The 17,807-nt window shown below is 30.8% G+C and overlaps 1 protein-coding gene across 1 annotated transcript; it reads left to right on the top strand.

Annotated features, from left to right (window-relative positions):
- Positions 1-3,037: 3,037 nt before the first annotated feature.
- Positions 3,038-7,902, top strand: LOC143194134 (uncharacterized). The gene is made up of 2 exons (XM_076400716.1): positions 3,038-3,159; positions 5,938-7,902. Exon 2 carries the CDS (start codon positions 5,947-5,949, stop codon positions 7,504-7,506), a length of 1,560 nt encoding a protein of 519 aa, XP_076256831.1. The 5' UTR covers positions 3,038-3,159; positions 5,938-5,946; the 3' UTR covers positions 7,507-7,902.
- The last annotated feature ends 9,905 nt before the right edge of the window (positions 7,903-17,807 follow it).

Genomic DNA, 17,807 nt, shown 5'->3' with positions numbered 1-17,807 from the left:
GGAATCGCAGATTGAACAAAGGTAAGTAATGAAATATAAAGTGCCACTGTAAGGCTTTTATGCGAACCGATTTACTTAAATTGGGTGTAAGCCTTCTCTTCTTCGTTAAATGAAAGATTAAATATTTTTTAAATAAATATCTAATCTTTAAAATACGGACAGTAAAAATATTGTTTATTGTTTTTTATTTCACTTATATGCCCTTAATATATTCAAAAATAATTATTGCTCTAACTGCTTTGACACTCATGTTTATTATAATTCGATTGAAGTCCGGGGTTATCACCACAATAGAACTGTACAAGTGTTTTCACCAAGGGTGGATTGATATTGAAATTGATTGAATCAAGTTCTGAGGGAAGAAGCAAAACGTGTCTTGTAGGATATTACCTACCTATTGTGAATCCTTGATAATTCACTCATAGTTAAATATTATATATTAAGTTATTAGTAATTTTATTTATTAGTAATGTCAGAGAATATTCACTACACATACTCGATAAGGTTCGCCCGACTTGCCGGTTTTGTTGTTGACTAGTCAAACATGGTTCTGCGTTTTCCATCTTGCCTAAATTGAAAATGATTATAAATGAAGAAAAACTTGCTCTGAAAGTATATTATAATCAGTGCTTCTACTAAGTATGGTAAACTTAATAACCCAATCGTCACTGAGGAGGCTATTTGGAAGATAATATGTAATTATATGTTAGATCGTAATTAACACAACAGAAAAACATTAAGGACACTTGCGAAAACTGCTTACTTGGTATATACCATTTTATTGTCTTGTGTAGTCCAAAGGTAATTTTGGTGGTATTAATATTTAATTTTATAAAAAAAATTGCATTTTTACAATTTATGCAATTAGTTTTGCTTATTGCAAGAATAAATTATCGCGTTTGATCATTAAAATAGTAAAAATACTCTAATGAAATATTTGATAATATTCGAATGCTTCCCAAAATGACTTATTTATTCATATTCATTTTTATTGACAAAAAATGGACAAAACCTAGTGTAATATTAATTATAACTTATCTTCCAATTTTAAAGTTCCTATATAATTATTTTATATAGGCGTAGAAACATACTGATAATGTTTAAAGTAATTTTAAAGCTTCATCAGAGAATTTGAAACAAGTTTCTTTTTCTATTCCAGTCCGATCAGTTAGCCAAAATAGGAATTCCGTGCGCTAAAATATTCCTTCAAGGATGCTTCCTGTTGAGGCTATCCAGAAAACGATCTAATTTTTAAATGTTCATAATAATTGAACTATTTTAGCTGAATCAGACCATAAATGGTCGACTAAAACCAGTAGTAATCCGAAGGAGCAATTACTGGTAATTACTGAAGGTAGGATAGGATATTCGCGGATTTTGATGTTACAAAATAGCGTGATCGCACTATTTCAGTTATATGCCTTGTTATCATAAAAACAAAACACGTAATACCAACACATCAGATTGGGTTTATTAACAAGCATTCAACAATTGACCAGGTCCACAGAATAACAGATGTTATTGAGAAAGCCTACGAATGCAAAAAATTGTGATCAGCTACATTCTTAGATGTAGCACAAAATCATAAACTACAGAAAATATTACTAAAACAATACACGGAACTATTAAAATCGTACATTACAACCAGAATGTTTAGAGTCAAACAAGAAGAAGCTTACTCTACAATAAAAGAAGCTAAAGCAGGTGTACCACAAGGAAGTGTACTGGGGCTAATGTTTTTCTGCTCTACACTTGTGATATCCCACAAATGGAGAATATTACGATGGCTACATTTGCTGATGATACTGCGATTATAGCTGTCGGAGACTATTGCGAAGAAGCCTCACGAAAATTACAACTGGCAAGTGACAATATAAATAATTGAACACATTCTTGGAAAATTAGAATTAATGAAAATAAATCTGTGCAGGTGCAGTTCACCTACAATCGGACCGTACAAGTACCAATAAAATTAAAGCATAAACAATAAAAAATGTCTCGGAATGAATCTTGATGCAAAATTTCGCTGGAAGGAGCATATAAAGAAGAAAAGAAAAGAACTATAATTGAAATATAGGAAAATGTACTGGCTAATTGGAAGGAAATCACAATTATCAGTACATAATAGATTGTTATTATATAAGCAAATACTGAAACCTATATGGATATACGGAGTTCAATTATGGGGATGTATTGCAAAGAGTAACATAAACAAAATACAATTTTTTCAGAACAAAGTCCTGAGAGGTATTGTGGGTACACCCAAATATATAGGCCTGATTACCTACATCGAGACTTTCAGATAACCACAGTCAGTCAAGAAATCAAGAAAATTGCAAGGGGGCATGAGAAAAGGTTCCGAAAAAAAATTTTCATGGGAATATTAACGTATTGTAGCTTTTGGATACCACGAGAACAGGACACGGACTCAAAAGTATGAAACCATCTGATCTTGTATAGTGTTGTATAGTGTTGTGTAATGAGGTGCATATAATAAAAAAAAATACAGCAGTGATATGAAGAAACATTATTTCACTAGAGACTGAGTTAGGGCCTATGGACCCTCCTAGTTATATACCTAGATACTTTTGACAATCCAGTAAACAACATACTTGCTATAGGAAGATTTTCTCAAACTAAGGAAATAGAACAACAACTTTCATGAAGTAAAGCTTAAATCACATAGATATATATGATTCTGATGAACCATCGCTGATACTTGAAGCTTGTATTGTTAATAGATGTTTAAGCCTATGAGATGACATTTTAAATCAAACAATTCTTATATTACTGAACTAGTGGACCAAACCAACATAGTATTGTTAAATGTAATTTTGTCAATATATATAACATACTATCTCAAAATTAATTACTCAAGTTATTGTCAATTCCTTAACAGAACGTTATTGTAAATAAATAAAAGCAAACAATGCTTCATTATAAATGTTAATTCGGACTGTTTCAAATATCATCCCAGTCATTTAGTTTTAAGTTTCAGGAAAGTGTACACTTCTCATAAGACCATTTTTGACTTGATTACCTTCGTTTCAAAATATAAATGTTCGGTTTTTGATTGATACGGTGGTATTTCGGCAGAACGATCGGTGTGGTGTGAACATCTTCCTTTCTCTGGCGACATTGATACGCGAATTAGTTCTGGTACGTAAACAATCCGATTAAAAGCGAAAGTATTATATGACATATTTCAACACATTTATTTCTAGTTCTTTTAATTCTGTGACATTTATATGATTAGCTGATATCGGTAACAAATTGTTTTAAGATTATTTTTATGATAATTTACATTTTCTATCTAAATATTGCAACAGTATATTAAAATTTCTTATTAAAAAAGTCAATTAAATTACCCTCAAAAGGTTTTGTACACAGTTTGTAAACATTATGTAATTTCGTTTCAAACTAGATTTTTATAAAGATTTTAATTAAGATTCTTGCAGAATAATTTACGAAAATAAAATATACTTCAATAAAAGCAAATTAGTAAGAAATTTTTTAAAAGTGAATGGAAATTTGCAGCAGTTAGAATAAACAAAATTATATTTAACTTTATGTCTAATAACTACTGAAATGTACTTTAATTGAATAAAAAGTACGTCAAAAATAGATATAAAATATTCGAATACCCTTACTACATCCCCGTAAGAAATTCATTTTATAATTAATTTAGTTAGTGCTATATGTTCTGATGGTCATACTTATCAAGATATTCGGATAATATTTATTATTGATATTTTTGAATTTTAAAACATAAAATATAACTTCTTCACTTATATTTTTTAAAGAGAAATATCAACAATTCAACTCATTTCTAAAATAGGCATTCATTTTCTTTCTACACGCTATATTAAACCAAATGTATTTTCTATTGTCTGATTATCTTCTGATGACCTAGAGTTTAAGAACAAATAATAGCTGAACAAGGAGTAGATGAAAATTCACATCATTGGCAATATATGATTATTTTTTTATACTAACAAAATATAATCAAACTATATAACAGTTGATATTAATTATTTATTAATCCTTTGTATATTGAAAATTGATCAGACCATTACTACTTCAATGTATGGTTGAGAAATATATCAATATGCGGGAGCATAAAAAAATTGAATCATGATTACGTGGTTATTGGTGAACGCAAGGCAAAAGCACTTAGTTCTAACCTATATTTCTCATTTTCAAAATATTTTCCGTATTTCGACATTACAAATTCATTATTAAATTATGAGCATTTGTATTATTTAAGGAAATTGAATCTGAAAAATACAATTGCGTTATTTGTTATTAAAATTATATTTCACGCCTTTCGACAGATATAAATAAAGACATATTTCAACTCAGACTTTCTTATAACTAATATTAACATATATTATGATTTCTAAATAACAATATATTATGATTTCCCTGGGTTAAACTTAGATTAATCAATCATTCCTTTGAATAATATTGATTTCATTCAAACGGCATTATTTAATAATCTTTATAGTTTACTACAATACCATTATTTTTAAATATATTTCTACCAAATATAGACACACAAAGAACTAATTCAATACTTATCAATAATTGAAATTAACTTTTTCATATTAATACCTATATAGAAATGCCTAATAAAAATTCGAATACCAGTTTTCTCATTTCGCCGAATCGTTAAGAGTAATTTTTATTTACTAAATTGATGACCTTTAGTGGAAAAGCACATTAAAATAGCTTCCTAGTAATTTGCATATATAGTCAACCTACGCAAATACACCTAATATTATTTAAAATATAATTTTAGGCCAGAAAATTTCCACAAAAATTAAAAATTTAAATTTAACATAATATGCCAAAAATTAGGCTCGTTAAAGGTTAAAATTTAAATATAAATAAGGTTACGGGTAATTACCAACATATTGTGAATATATATATATATATATATATATATATATATATATATATATATATATATATATAAAGTTAGTTAACTGGCAGTTCATTTTTAATCATAATTAATAAAATTCCCATATAACATATTATAATAATAGTTATATTCTGTATTAATTTAGTTAATTTTTTCTGTAATAAATCTAGTATCTTCTGGGTTAAAATTTCTTCTTTTCAATTGTAATTATTTTGATGTATTAGAGTCATCCGGAATCTAAAGGTTTGTATATCTCACATATCAACTCACATATCTCACATATCTCTCACTCTCAACATACTAAAATGAAATAATAAAATTAAGCATTTTACTAATCAGGATGACTCTGATAAATCAATTGATAAATTTTATATGTAAATATCGATTGTTCACAGCAAATTATTGAATTTGAATAATAATGCCACTATGCCAAATTCAACATCATGCACTTTATGCGCCATTGGCAATAATAAATGAAGCTTTGGTTATTAAGTATTTAAATGTAGATTTTTATAAATTTTTCAAAATATGACAAAGCTTGATCATAGTCTATAACATGACTCATTCAAAAATAATTGCTTATGTGCTTCCAATCCAAAAATATTTCATGCCACTGCAGTATTCCAACTAGAGACACTTTGATAGTATGAATTCCTTGATAATTTACATTATTGTTCGCAATGCTAATATCAGTAAAAATTTACGTTGACAATGGACCTCTCCGTCTTTGGCTCACTTTTGTCCTTTGTTGCGTCCAACGTCAAATTCACCGTTATTTGGTTTTCGGTATCATTTTCGTTTACTCTCGGCACTCAAGACTTGCATAATACGAACACAAAATAGGCAATACTTGAAGTCCATGTTGTTGACAGATGACTTACACTGGGTAAATTTACATTATTCAAATGTTTTTTTTTACATTTAACGTATTAAGTCGTAGTATAATATTTGAATCATATTTATATATGAATTTCTTGTTTTTTCAAAAAATTTATATTTCGTATTAATTTTAGGATGCTAGGATGAACGTATTTAATTGGATTCTTGTCTTAGCGCTATGTTTCGCCGACGGAGGATATTCTCAATTAGTATTTGATGACTCATATGAAGACTACTTGCCGCCGATAAAAGATTTTTACAAAATCGGTGTTAAAATTCCAGAACCATCAGCCTCGCAGTTTTCAAATCCATTTGCCAAATCAAGTAATTTTGCAGCAGATGGTTATTTGCCACCGAAAGAACCAACAAGATCTCCAGTGAAAGTAACAACACCAGTGACAACGAGGAGGCGGACGCAAACAACCACTACGCCTAAAACCACATCAAAATTAACAAATACACCAGCGTCAAGGACAACACCAAGAACACCGTCTACTAAAGTAACATCCTGGACACAAACCACTCCTTCAAAGTCTAAAACACCAGCTACTACTCCATCTAAAAGGACATCATGGACACAACGTACACCAACATCTAGAACAACATCTTGGCCACAACGTACACCAACTGCTAGGAGTACATCTTGGACACAGGCGTCACCAGCTTCAAAATTAAGAACTGCTCCTTCAAAACCTACACCACCATCTAGAACAACGTCAGGGACACAACATACACCAAGATCTAGAACAACATCATGGACCCAACGTACACCAACATCTAGAACAACATTATGGACACAACGTACACCAACAGCTAGGAGTACATCTTCGACACAGACGACACCAGCTTCAAAATTAAAAACTACTCCTTCGAAACTTACACCATCATCTAGAACAACGCCAGGGATACAACATACACCAACATCTAGAACAACATCATGGACACAACGTACACCAACATCTAGAACAACATCATGGACACAACGTACACCAACGTCTAGAACAACATCATGGACACAACGTACACCAACATCTAGAACAACATCATGGACACAACGTACACCAACGTCTAGAACAACATCATGGACACAACGTACACCAACATCTAGAACAACATCATGGACACAACGTACACCAGCTTCAAAATTAAAAACAACTCCTTCAAAAGTTACACCATCGACACGATACACCGTTTCTTCAATAAATACATGGCGAACCCCAACTTCAACATCAACATATATTTCTCCTAAAGTAACTACAAGCACACCAAATAAAACAACAACATGGTCACAAAAAACCACTCCAGCTAAAGCGACATCAAGGCCTCCTACATCACCAAAAACAACTTCATGGAAGCAAACCACTTCACCTCCCAGGTCTACGGCTCCTTCACGAATAACTATACATTCTAAATCAACATCGTGGACACAGAAAACAACCACACCACGACCTCAGACATTTAGAACCGCAACCCCATCAAGGGGAACCCCCTGGACAAAATATTCATCAACTATTAAAAGTACCATAAAACCTCGTACTACTATTCCAACAAGAACATCATCAAAACAAACACCGGTTTCAACGACATGGGCTACTCCAAGCCTGTTCACTAAAACTACTCCATTTATACATGTAACGACTAAACCAACTCCTTCAAGACGTAGAACTTCTACACCAGGCCCGGCTTACTTACCTCCAATATAAAACATCTATCTATCAAAAATTTGTAAATAATAAAATTATTTTCCTAAGTATAAGATTACTAGTCTAGTTTTACAATATAACAATTTATTTGAAATCGTTCTATTCTGTCTTAAAATTAGTTTTTATTAAAATTCGAGAGCTATTATTTCATTTGACAATGAATCTTTTAATTAGCTAATATTGAATCAATGATCTGCTTAAACGAGATTAAATTCTTCAATGTGGAACAAGCAGATTAAATTAGAATCCGTATAATTGTTTCATTATTTAAAGCGTGATTGTATTAAAATAGAATTAAATGGATACTATGGCACGATAATCTCATTCCTATACAATTTTTTTTATGTTTGCTTAGTTCCGCATAATATATTGTTAAATAAACATGTTGTTATATAATATTCTTTCATTGATTTCCATTAATATGTCCTTAAGTTTTAACATTGACCGTCAACATATTAAATTAGTTCGCCCGCGGCTAAAACGAAGAAAGTGATATAAAATTATTAATGGTGGCCAAATCTTCTTCCCTACATTTGATGGCGATTGGATAGTTGTGATTGACATATTAATATACGAGGGTTATTCAAGTGTAAACCAAACTATTTTGAATAAATCTCACTTTAGCGTGTCTAATCCTCCGAAAGATATTTAATAATGGTGAGTTAATTTCAAAATCGAATGAAGCCCAATATGTGTGGGATAATAACAAAATTGTATTTATTTAAAAGCCATATGTATATAAAATTTGTATATAAAATATAACACTCTTTAGATATTCGCGGCGGCTTCTCGCTATGGAACGAATTCAAGTGGTGCAAATTTAGTACAAGTTACCAAACCAACCTATAACTTTATGTGGATACATTGTCAATTTCAGAACCTGGTGTGTTTTGACGGTGTTCCACATATAGTAATTATTGCTATTATGATATATTCTTAATTCGTCGCTCAATCGTCTAACTTGTCATGGCACAATCAAGCAGTCTGCACTAATGTGCCCGTATTGAAAAACCTGAAAATAGTTTAGAATGAGAATTTACCAGTAATTATATCATGAACTATAAATGCTATATTTTTAAACGATGCGCGAACATTTTAACTCATTTAAAACTCGGCAATTGATTATCTAGTGATTGTGACATTAACAAATCTACACATCCAAATTACGGTAAAAGGTTTTTTCTCATCGAATCATAAGGAACGAACAAAATCAAGTCTCATCCTGAGCTTTTAAGAAGAAGGAGGAAAAATTTTTAAAGTGCCTGAGAATATGTCATCTATACAGAATCCTATGCTTCAGTGTGCAATCTAATGCAATATATCCTTAACAGGTTGCTATAGGTAGAAATTAAAGGGGTTCGAAATCTCTTGAATGCTAGGAGTGATAACCGCAATATACAAGCAGGTCAAAAAGTTTATTAAAAAGGGACAAAACTAAAACAATGAGGACATACATAACATATCAGTTGCAAAGTCCCCGACTTCACACATAGATGGCGCTACTAGAATTAAGTCCATATGTTTTTTAGCCCTAACCCTCAATAGATGCGTGTATAAATTTGACCGCTGTTAGATTATTAGTGAGTGATAGCATTTTAAGTGAAACAACTTTTGTTATTGTGAAAAAAATCGATAAAAAGGAATTTCGCATGTTGATAAAATGTTGTTTTTTGAAGGGAAAAAATAGAGTTGAAGCAAAAACTTGGCTTGATGCCGAGTTTTCGGACACTGTCCCAGGAAAATCAACCATTAAGGATTGGTACGCTTTAGATGTGGTGAAATGAACACCGAAGGCGCTGAATGCACCGACTTCAAAGTGATCAATTGTGATTAGTTAAAATAATATTGTAAATGGATAAATAGGTTTAGGTAGGTATAAAGCTAAATTGTGTGTATATAATAGAATATAAAAATATTATTGACAAACAAATTTAACCACACACACCCACACACACACACAAAATAAATAAGGAACTCACTGAACATTAAAAAATAATCAAACTTAGTGTTTTAACATAAAGAAAAACTTTTTAAAATTAGATATGTACATAATAATCGTTGTAATACTTAATTAAAAATAAACAAAAACCTTATTTAACCTATTTGCTACACGTTATTTTATATTCTACTATATACTCACAATTTAGCTTAATGCCTACCGAAATCTATTTAACTATTTACAATTGGAGCGACCTTGAGGCATGTCGAATTTTACATAGTGGAATAACGGTCTACAAAATACCCAGAAAAATAATCTCAGATATTGAACACGGGCGGGATGACAGCAGCGCCAATTAGAACCCGATAACGAATAGCTGGCAACCCCGAGATCTTTATCAGAGATGTTATTGAAGGGTATTTTCAATGATTCAGTAAACGACCATCGTTCGGTTTAGATGTGCCACCATTGACTGCCCAAGCCTCGTCACCAGGAAACACCGCTGCCATCCGTTTTACCTATTTTGTATTTTCCACATTTTTATATTACTTCAACAAATAACGATTACATAATGAAAGCACCACTGTTTCATTTCGTTTAACCTCCATTCACCGAGCCATATCAATTTACCCTAAAGTGGTGAGCCAGACGTGATATTTAGCAAAATTGGGTTTGTACTCGTGAATGAAGGGTACGTGCAACATGGTGTATTTTACGTGGCCATTATATTTTTTGTTTCAAGATTTTTAAAACTATTCTTCTTCGATTTTATTTTTGTTCGTTCAGCATTACATTCATTCAAACATTTTTCCTCATTAAATTTTATTTAAGTGCTGGAACAATGGACCTTAAATTTCATTTTATTATTTCCATTTTTTTTTAATTTTATTTCTTTCATAATCTTTTTAACCCTTAGAGATTTTTACATCACTATTTAATCATCACCATCTCGACTAAATATTTCTTTCGGCGCTATGTTTAAATCATAATGTCTTCCTTCGCTCGCCGTCCCTGACATATTGGCAGACATTTTGATTTGAAAGGCTTTGGGTAGCTTCGGTCGCATACCGTTGTTTTTTTTTTCTCAATTACCGTAACGTATGTGACTACCGATTAGTCACAGAGCAGCTCCAGAAGCCAGGTACTGATTGCACTCACCGTAGACTCGTCATATCTTCGTCAAGGTACCAGAATTGCCAACGTGTCGACGTCCAAGAAAATAAGATACCACGTCGTCGAACAATCGATCCTCCCACAGCGTCAATTACGGGAGTCCTGTCCGAAAAAACAGCTTGTTTTCAACGTCGTCGATGGACCACATTCAAGTACCAAAGCGACGATGAAGCAACGGTATATGTAGGACCGGAAGATATCAACAGCCGTACCAGATGGCAACCGTATCAATCACAACCGTTTCGATTTATTATATGTTTCAAAGCCCTTTTCATGCAGCACATTTTGTTTGGTATATTATTATTTTGTTTTTTTTACCAAATATTTTTGTATTTTTATTTGATTAAAATAAATGTATGTAAAATTCTGGCAGGGGAGTATTGTAGCGACCTAGAGGTATGTCGAATTTTACATAGTGGAATAACGGTCTACAAAATACCCAGAAATATAATAATGTTGAACACGGGCGGGGTGCCAGCAGCGCCAACTAGAACCCGATAACAAATAGCTATTTCCCGTGATTCAGTAGCCGACCATCGTTCGGTTTAGACGTTCCACCAGTAACTGCCCAAGCCTCGTCACCAGTTAATACTGCTGCCATCCATTTTATCTATTTTCTATTTTCCACATTTTTATATTACTTCAATAAATAACGGTCACATAATGAAAACACTACTGTTTCATTTCCTTTTACCTCCATTCATCGAGCCATATAAAATTTACCCTAAACAATATTATTTTTAGTACTAAAAACTCATCATTTTGAAGTCGGTGCCAAGCCTAGACAGTTATATTTATAGATTTAATTTGTTGGTAATTTAATTTTTTGTATAGGTCACAAAATTATATTATTATTTTTGTATTGTTTGGAATAAAGAACTCTTTCACTCTTCTAATTCACTCAACTAATTTGCAGTCGTTCAAATAAAAAAAGAATTTTGGAAATCGGTTCACAATTGACAGGGAAATCGCCGAACAAACATTAAAAAATATATAAACAGCCGAACATAGAACCTCCTCCTTTTTCGAAGTTAGTTAAAAATACGTGTAGTAGATAGGTTAAATAAGGTCTTTGTTTATTTTAATTTAATTATTATAAATATTATTATGTACTTTTTTATTTTAAAACGTTTTTGTGTTAAAAATTCAAGTTTGCTTATTTTCTACTTTTTAGTGAGTTTCTTATTTATTTTTTGAAGTCCGTTCAATTTTTGGTAAAAAAATTTATTATTATAAGTTAATAATAACTAGGAGTGGCCCAGTGATCGAAATTCGGAATATTTAAGAATGATATGTTAATAAAACTTATTTTCACAGTATGACCAAAGATGTATTCAAAAATTGTTTAATATAAAACATATTAAAATAGGCACCTTAAGAATTTATATACTACATGCATTTTATATTCTATTATCTACACACAATTTAGCTTAATTACTACCTGAACCTATCCATCTATGTAGAATATTATACTATGGACTACTATGATCACTTTGCATTCAAAAAAGCAATGGCAGTATATTGGTTTAAGGGTAGTCTCCCCAAGCGTCATGTTGCTAATAGTAATAAAACATTTACTGTAAATATTATTGAAAACATCATAAATTAGAATGCTTTATATTTACCTCTACTAATTCTAGATTTGTAAGTTAACTATTGTTAAATAATTTGTTTCGGTAACATAAAAATGGACGTAATAACTTAAGCAACAGACAATAACAATTACCGAAGACGATAAATCAAAATAGACATTAAACCCCTAGAGCGCGTATCAGAAAAACAATCTCCCAAAATACAACCTAACTAGTTTTCAGCAAAAACGATCCCGGAAAACAGTGGAAAAGTACAGAAGGTGGAAATTATCCAGTCGTTAGCTGTTTACATCAGCATACTCAAGTTGTTCCTTAAAGCCTCGCCGTGGCTAGAGATAAATTGCTTCGGTAATTGGAGAAATACACGCCCTGAAATTTATTATTTCAAAACCGTTCCTAGGTCCGTGCATTTCGTCTCATTCCAGTTTGATATTTTTCGCAGTCGTGTCACGAAATAGGCAGCAAGATAGAAGAAAATCCGCTTTTTAATTATAAATGAATTTTGTATATTCTTTAAAATTACAAAAATATTACGGATGTGATAACATTTTGAATGGAAATGTTCTGAATATTACTTACTTGTTGAAAAAGTAATTATAAAAATCAATACTAAATTTTAGTAATTCAACTTCGATAAAATAATGTACGAATATAGAGGGTTAATTATTTTCCAAAATTATTTCTGTTAATTACATCCTACATTAGATATGCTTAGTATAATGTTAATTTAAAAATTATTTTATATTTCTGTTCTGTTGTACTTGCATTAATACACAAGCAAGGCAATTCATACATCAATATGTATTTCAATTAAAATTAAAAATAATCTACTTAAGCTGAGGTTAATGATGCACTTATTCACTAAACAAGTTCATGTAGTTTACTTCGCGTCAATCTTCTGACTTCTTGCATGTTGTCCAGTAGCTCTATTGCTTATATAGATAGTAATTGAGCAAACTTATTTTATGTCCTAAAACGAAATCTTTGATAACCTGGTATATCCATTTGATTTAGAGCCCATTCAATTAATGGCCCGAACTGAATTTAGGGTTGACTGAAATTTTGCAAAATGTAGTAATTTTTTCAGTTTTGGAACGAGTTCTTTATTCATTAGATTAATTTATATTTGAGGGACCTGGTCAGGCAAGTATTTGAGGAATAAAATAAGTTTTGTATCAAAAAGGGGTGAATGGCTAATACTGTACACGAAGGGCTTATCATTCTACTTTATTTCTAAAAAATAATTTAAGGAAATTGTTATCACTATAACATTCATTTAATTTTTTTGCAGCTTGGCAGATAAAATAGTTAAAAACTTTACGACTTTTTACATTTTACTGTTTTTCGATTCGATATTAGTGCCTTTATTATAGCTTTTTCAATTTTTGATTTATGATATATGCTCTGGTTGCATTTTAGAAGCATACACATTCTTATTTTATTATTCTACTAGGGTTGAGTATCTATTTTGCTTGGTTTAGAATATATGACAACACTTGAACCAAGTCTGATTATTCAGTGGAACGATATAATATACTACCTTCCAAGTTTGGGGTTTTGATATTTAATTAAAATTGATTATAATTTAACAAAAAAAAATTATAAAGAAAGCGGAAACGATATTAAAATGGCAATCACTATTCATTCACAATATGATACGTATTTTACACATGTGAAAAGAAATTCCGTAGGCGTTTCAGTATTTGCAACACCTAGTAGTATTTAGTAAGGTCAAGTATGAATCGCTCATTAAGTCTTAGCACTGTCATAAATTATTATCCCGTTATATGGTAAATATTAAATCTGAATAAATCTGAATTTAAATCTGATGACAGGTTATCAATGATTATATTATCCTGGGCATATAACAGAATAAAATTTTCTTTTAAAATTTAATGTACAATCAGAATATGTTATATTAATAAAATACCTTTATTTTCATATTATGTATTATTTGTACACAATAGTTTTATATAATGTTATCTATTGATCGATTAAATTTTAAAAATCATCATGTTTTATTTCGTCCCAAATAATATCTTGTTGGTATATAATTTAGAAGCCTAAATTGTTAGTCCAATTCGATAATGTTTAGAAAGGACTAATTAGGAGTGAAACTTATCACAAATAAGGTATACCAAATATAGGATGAACAGTTCATGTGGGCTTATTAATCCAGATGAACTATATCACAATTTTAGCTCAATGGAAGATCATCGAATGTAACAATAAGTAGATTAACATCTAAAACTATGTTAACCTTGAAAACTCAGTGAACTCGAATCTAGAAATTTCCAAGCATACGGTCTTCAGCAGGAATAAAGGCTACAGTTTGACGAGTATTTTTCTGTAGATCTCTCAATTGTTCAAAATCTTTTTGCTCCATCACCATTTTCCATGGTGATTTTTTCCTTCGGCCGATTTATGTATCTTTAATCTTAATAATTTCATATTCAAGTTTTAATTTGGTAAGTTGGTTTAGGTTGCTTCATTTGATCATGATTCATTTGATCAAGTATCAGATAAAATACATTGGTAATTTTGAAATTGATGGGCATTAAAAGAGTCTACTTATTTATTTCATGCTTAAGGTTCATGTTATGTTATTTATGTTCATGTCTAGTTTTTTATTTCAAACTCAATAGTCATCAAATCGATGACATGCTTATTTTGTATTATCTCGTAAAAATTGCAAATGTCTCGTGTCATATTTATTTTATGTCAGGGACAATCCTAGACCACAAAATCTACAGACTTAGAATGCGATCTCCCCTGTATAAGACTGTGACAAAATTATTCTCTGCCACGCCATCATATGTTGCGCAAGGCGGGTTTATTTAAAACTAATAAAATTTATTTGTATTACAATACTAGTTAACATTTGCATAAAATATTTTCTAAATACATAAAAACACAAGATGTAATATGACAACTGATAACTTATTTTCTTAATTATTGTTTTTATTAATTCTTTCGTTAATTATTGTCGTAAATATTATAACAAAAAACCTGGTATCGCAAGACAAAATTTGTCATACTAGAGAGCTTTAATACATTTTTTATCGGTATCGCTTTCCCGATACATAATTTTTGACCTACAACCTTCACATTTAATTGACATTAATAATTTTCTGGCAATGAAACCAGACATATATATGTTCTAATATTCCCTTTTATTTTATTTTTTATACGTGAAGGAACTGTTATGGAAGGTATGGATGATAATGTGAAGGCTGTTGTGGATTAGTTGCCAGTTACCACATTGCTTGTAAAAAAATTCGTAAGTTATCCAAACATCCCTCTGAGCATTCTCTTCATAGTTGGCTCCTGGTGATTTTTGAGACAAAAAATTGTTAATAATGAGGCTTTTGAATGTCGAGACGAAATGGTCACGTATCAGAGAAACATCTCTAGGGGAAGCTACGGGAAGCTTCTCTTTTTCCAAAAAAACTATCCTGCTGAAATGGCCTAATCATTACATGTATATACTATGTAGGTACTATTTATTCTATTAACTTCCTTAAAAGCAAACCAAACCACTTTGTATAAATGCTGGTCTATTTAGAGTTAACATAAGTTGTCGAGTAACATTAACTGCAGATAGTATACGACCTCTACATTCTATAAAATAAAAATTATAAAAAGTAGCAAAATAATAAAAAGAAATTAACAAACTTGTACATTTTGGTGTTGTAGGGTCTAGCTCCTGACTGCCTGAAGTTGAAGGTACATATTCCTCTATTTCTATATGTTCTATAGAGAGACGTAATATAATTTTAAGTATTGAGGTATCTTTATTCCGAAAAAAAGTACTTTTTACACTATTTGTTGCCACTGAGGACTGCATCTTTGTTAAGCGGTGGTCTGTCACATTTGGGTCTATAATCTTCTGGTCTAAAATGCAAAAAGAAACCCTTATATGCATATATAAATACTGCTAAGAGCTCCATGAATCTATCATTCATTACCTTATCAAGCCATTTCTGAATTATCACAAAACTCTTTGGAAAACGATGCATTCTGTTAGAACCATAAAACATTGAATATTAAAACATTGACATAAAAATTAAAGCATTAAAATTGAGTTTGTATATTTTGTGGTTAGAACCTTCACTTGACAAACGCTCACGTTATATTTTATGACATTTATAATTCAAATCGAGAGAAAGAAATCTGTAATCATTTTATCGGCGACCCTCTGGCGGTGTGGCAGTACGGGTGGGTCCATTAGAGTTCCCACTCTATATTTCAATGTTTTGTGTCCTAGACCAAAGCTTGAAATGTTAACCTTTTGTACACAGTCTGATCGGATATCTGATTGATTGAAAATCAAGTGACTTAACTTGTAATTGAACAAAAAATTAACGTTGGTAATAGTGTAATATTAAATGCGCACTAAAGAGCTTTAAATATGAGCGTGACGTAGTTGTTTTTGGACGGACGGTTTGTATGGGTACAGAGATAATGTATACTTTATTTTTAGTAGTTTTAATATATAATTAAGCACCATAATATACAGCGTGGTGTGGGAATCTGTAAAGTATAATTATACATTGCCAAAATCTTCAAATAAATTGAGCATTTTCATTCAAGTCAGAAAAATATCAAAGAAATGCGGTTAAATCTTGCAAGACGGGAACCAGCCGATATAGTTTGAACATCACTAAATTATTCACAGCATTCTAATATAAATATTTACTATTTTAAGTACTTTTTATTATGTATAAAGTGTAATTACCGTATATCCAGGTAAATAAAACTCTTAGTAACATTTGAGGTTAAGCCTCACTTGTTTTGTTTATTGTATATATGAGTATGTAATAATTTTATTCTTGTTACAGTTACCGATTAATATAGATTTTAAATATATAGAAGAATTATATTTTATTTGATGTTATGGTCTTAGTCGTACAAGTGTGCACGCTGTATATATTTCTAAGAGATTCGATTGGCAACCTGATAGAAGAAAATGGGCTTTACCTGAACTGACTGAACCGAACTGTTGTTGAACATTGTTGCTTACTAACGTTCACTGATTTTCACTACTAAGGGTCTTATATTTTTAAAATATAAAGAAATATATTAATTAAACTTGAGTCTTCAACAAATGTCAACTCATTTAATTGTTTGGTTACAAAAAACAAATATCAAGTATCAGGATTTTTGTACATCAAATAGTTCAATAGGCTTTATTTCACCTGGTTAAGACAAACAGATACATATTTGATGATATATTCAGTCCCAAGAGAAAGAATGTATATATGTAAATTTCACTATGAGGTGCATTATTTATTGCACAATATATATAAATAGAGTCATCAGGCAATTCATTCGTCAATGATAGGGACAGACATTATATAAACATGTATGAATTTGTATTTATTGTATGATGTATTTTGTATATATCTTATTACTGTTTTGATGGTGAAATATTTGTTAACTGGGTTTAAATTATTTCAGACACAATGGCTAAGTAGTATGAAAAAATAAAAGCTGACAAGTGCGAGATAATTTGGATGGAAGATCCACAGTCTTTATAAGAGGATATTATGCTAGTATATTTTCTCATTTAATATATAACTCATTTAATTGTTTGG

This window comes from Rhynchophorus ferrugineus, unplaced genomic scaffold (genome assembly GCF_030347505.1).
Source record: "Rhynchophorus ferrugineus isolate W39M unplaced genomic scaffold, kcgeb_rfMv2 rfM3, whole genome shotgun sequence".
NCBI classification, from domain to species: Eukaryota; Metazoa; Arthropoda; class Insecta; order Coleoptera; family Curculionidae; genus Rhynchophorus; species Rhynchophorus ferrugineus.
This window is presented reverse-complemented; position numbering and strand designations above follow the sequence as displayed.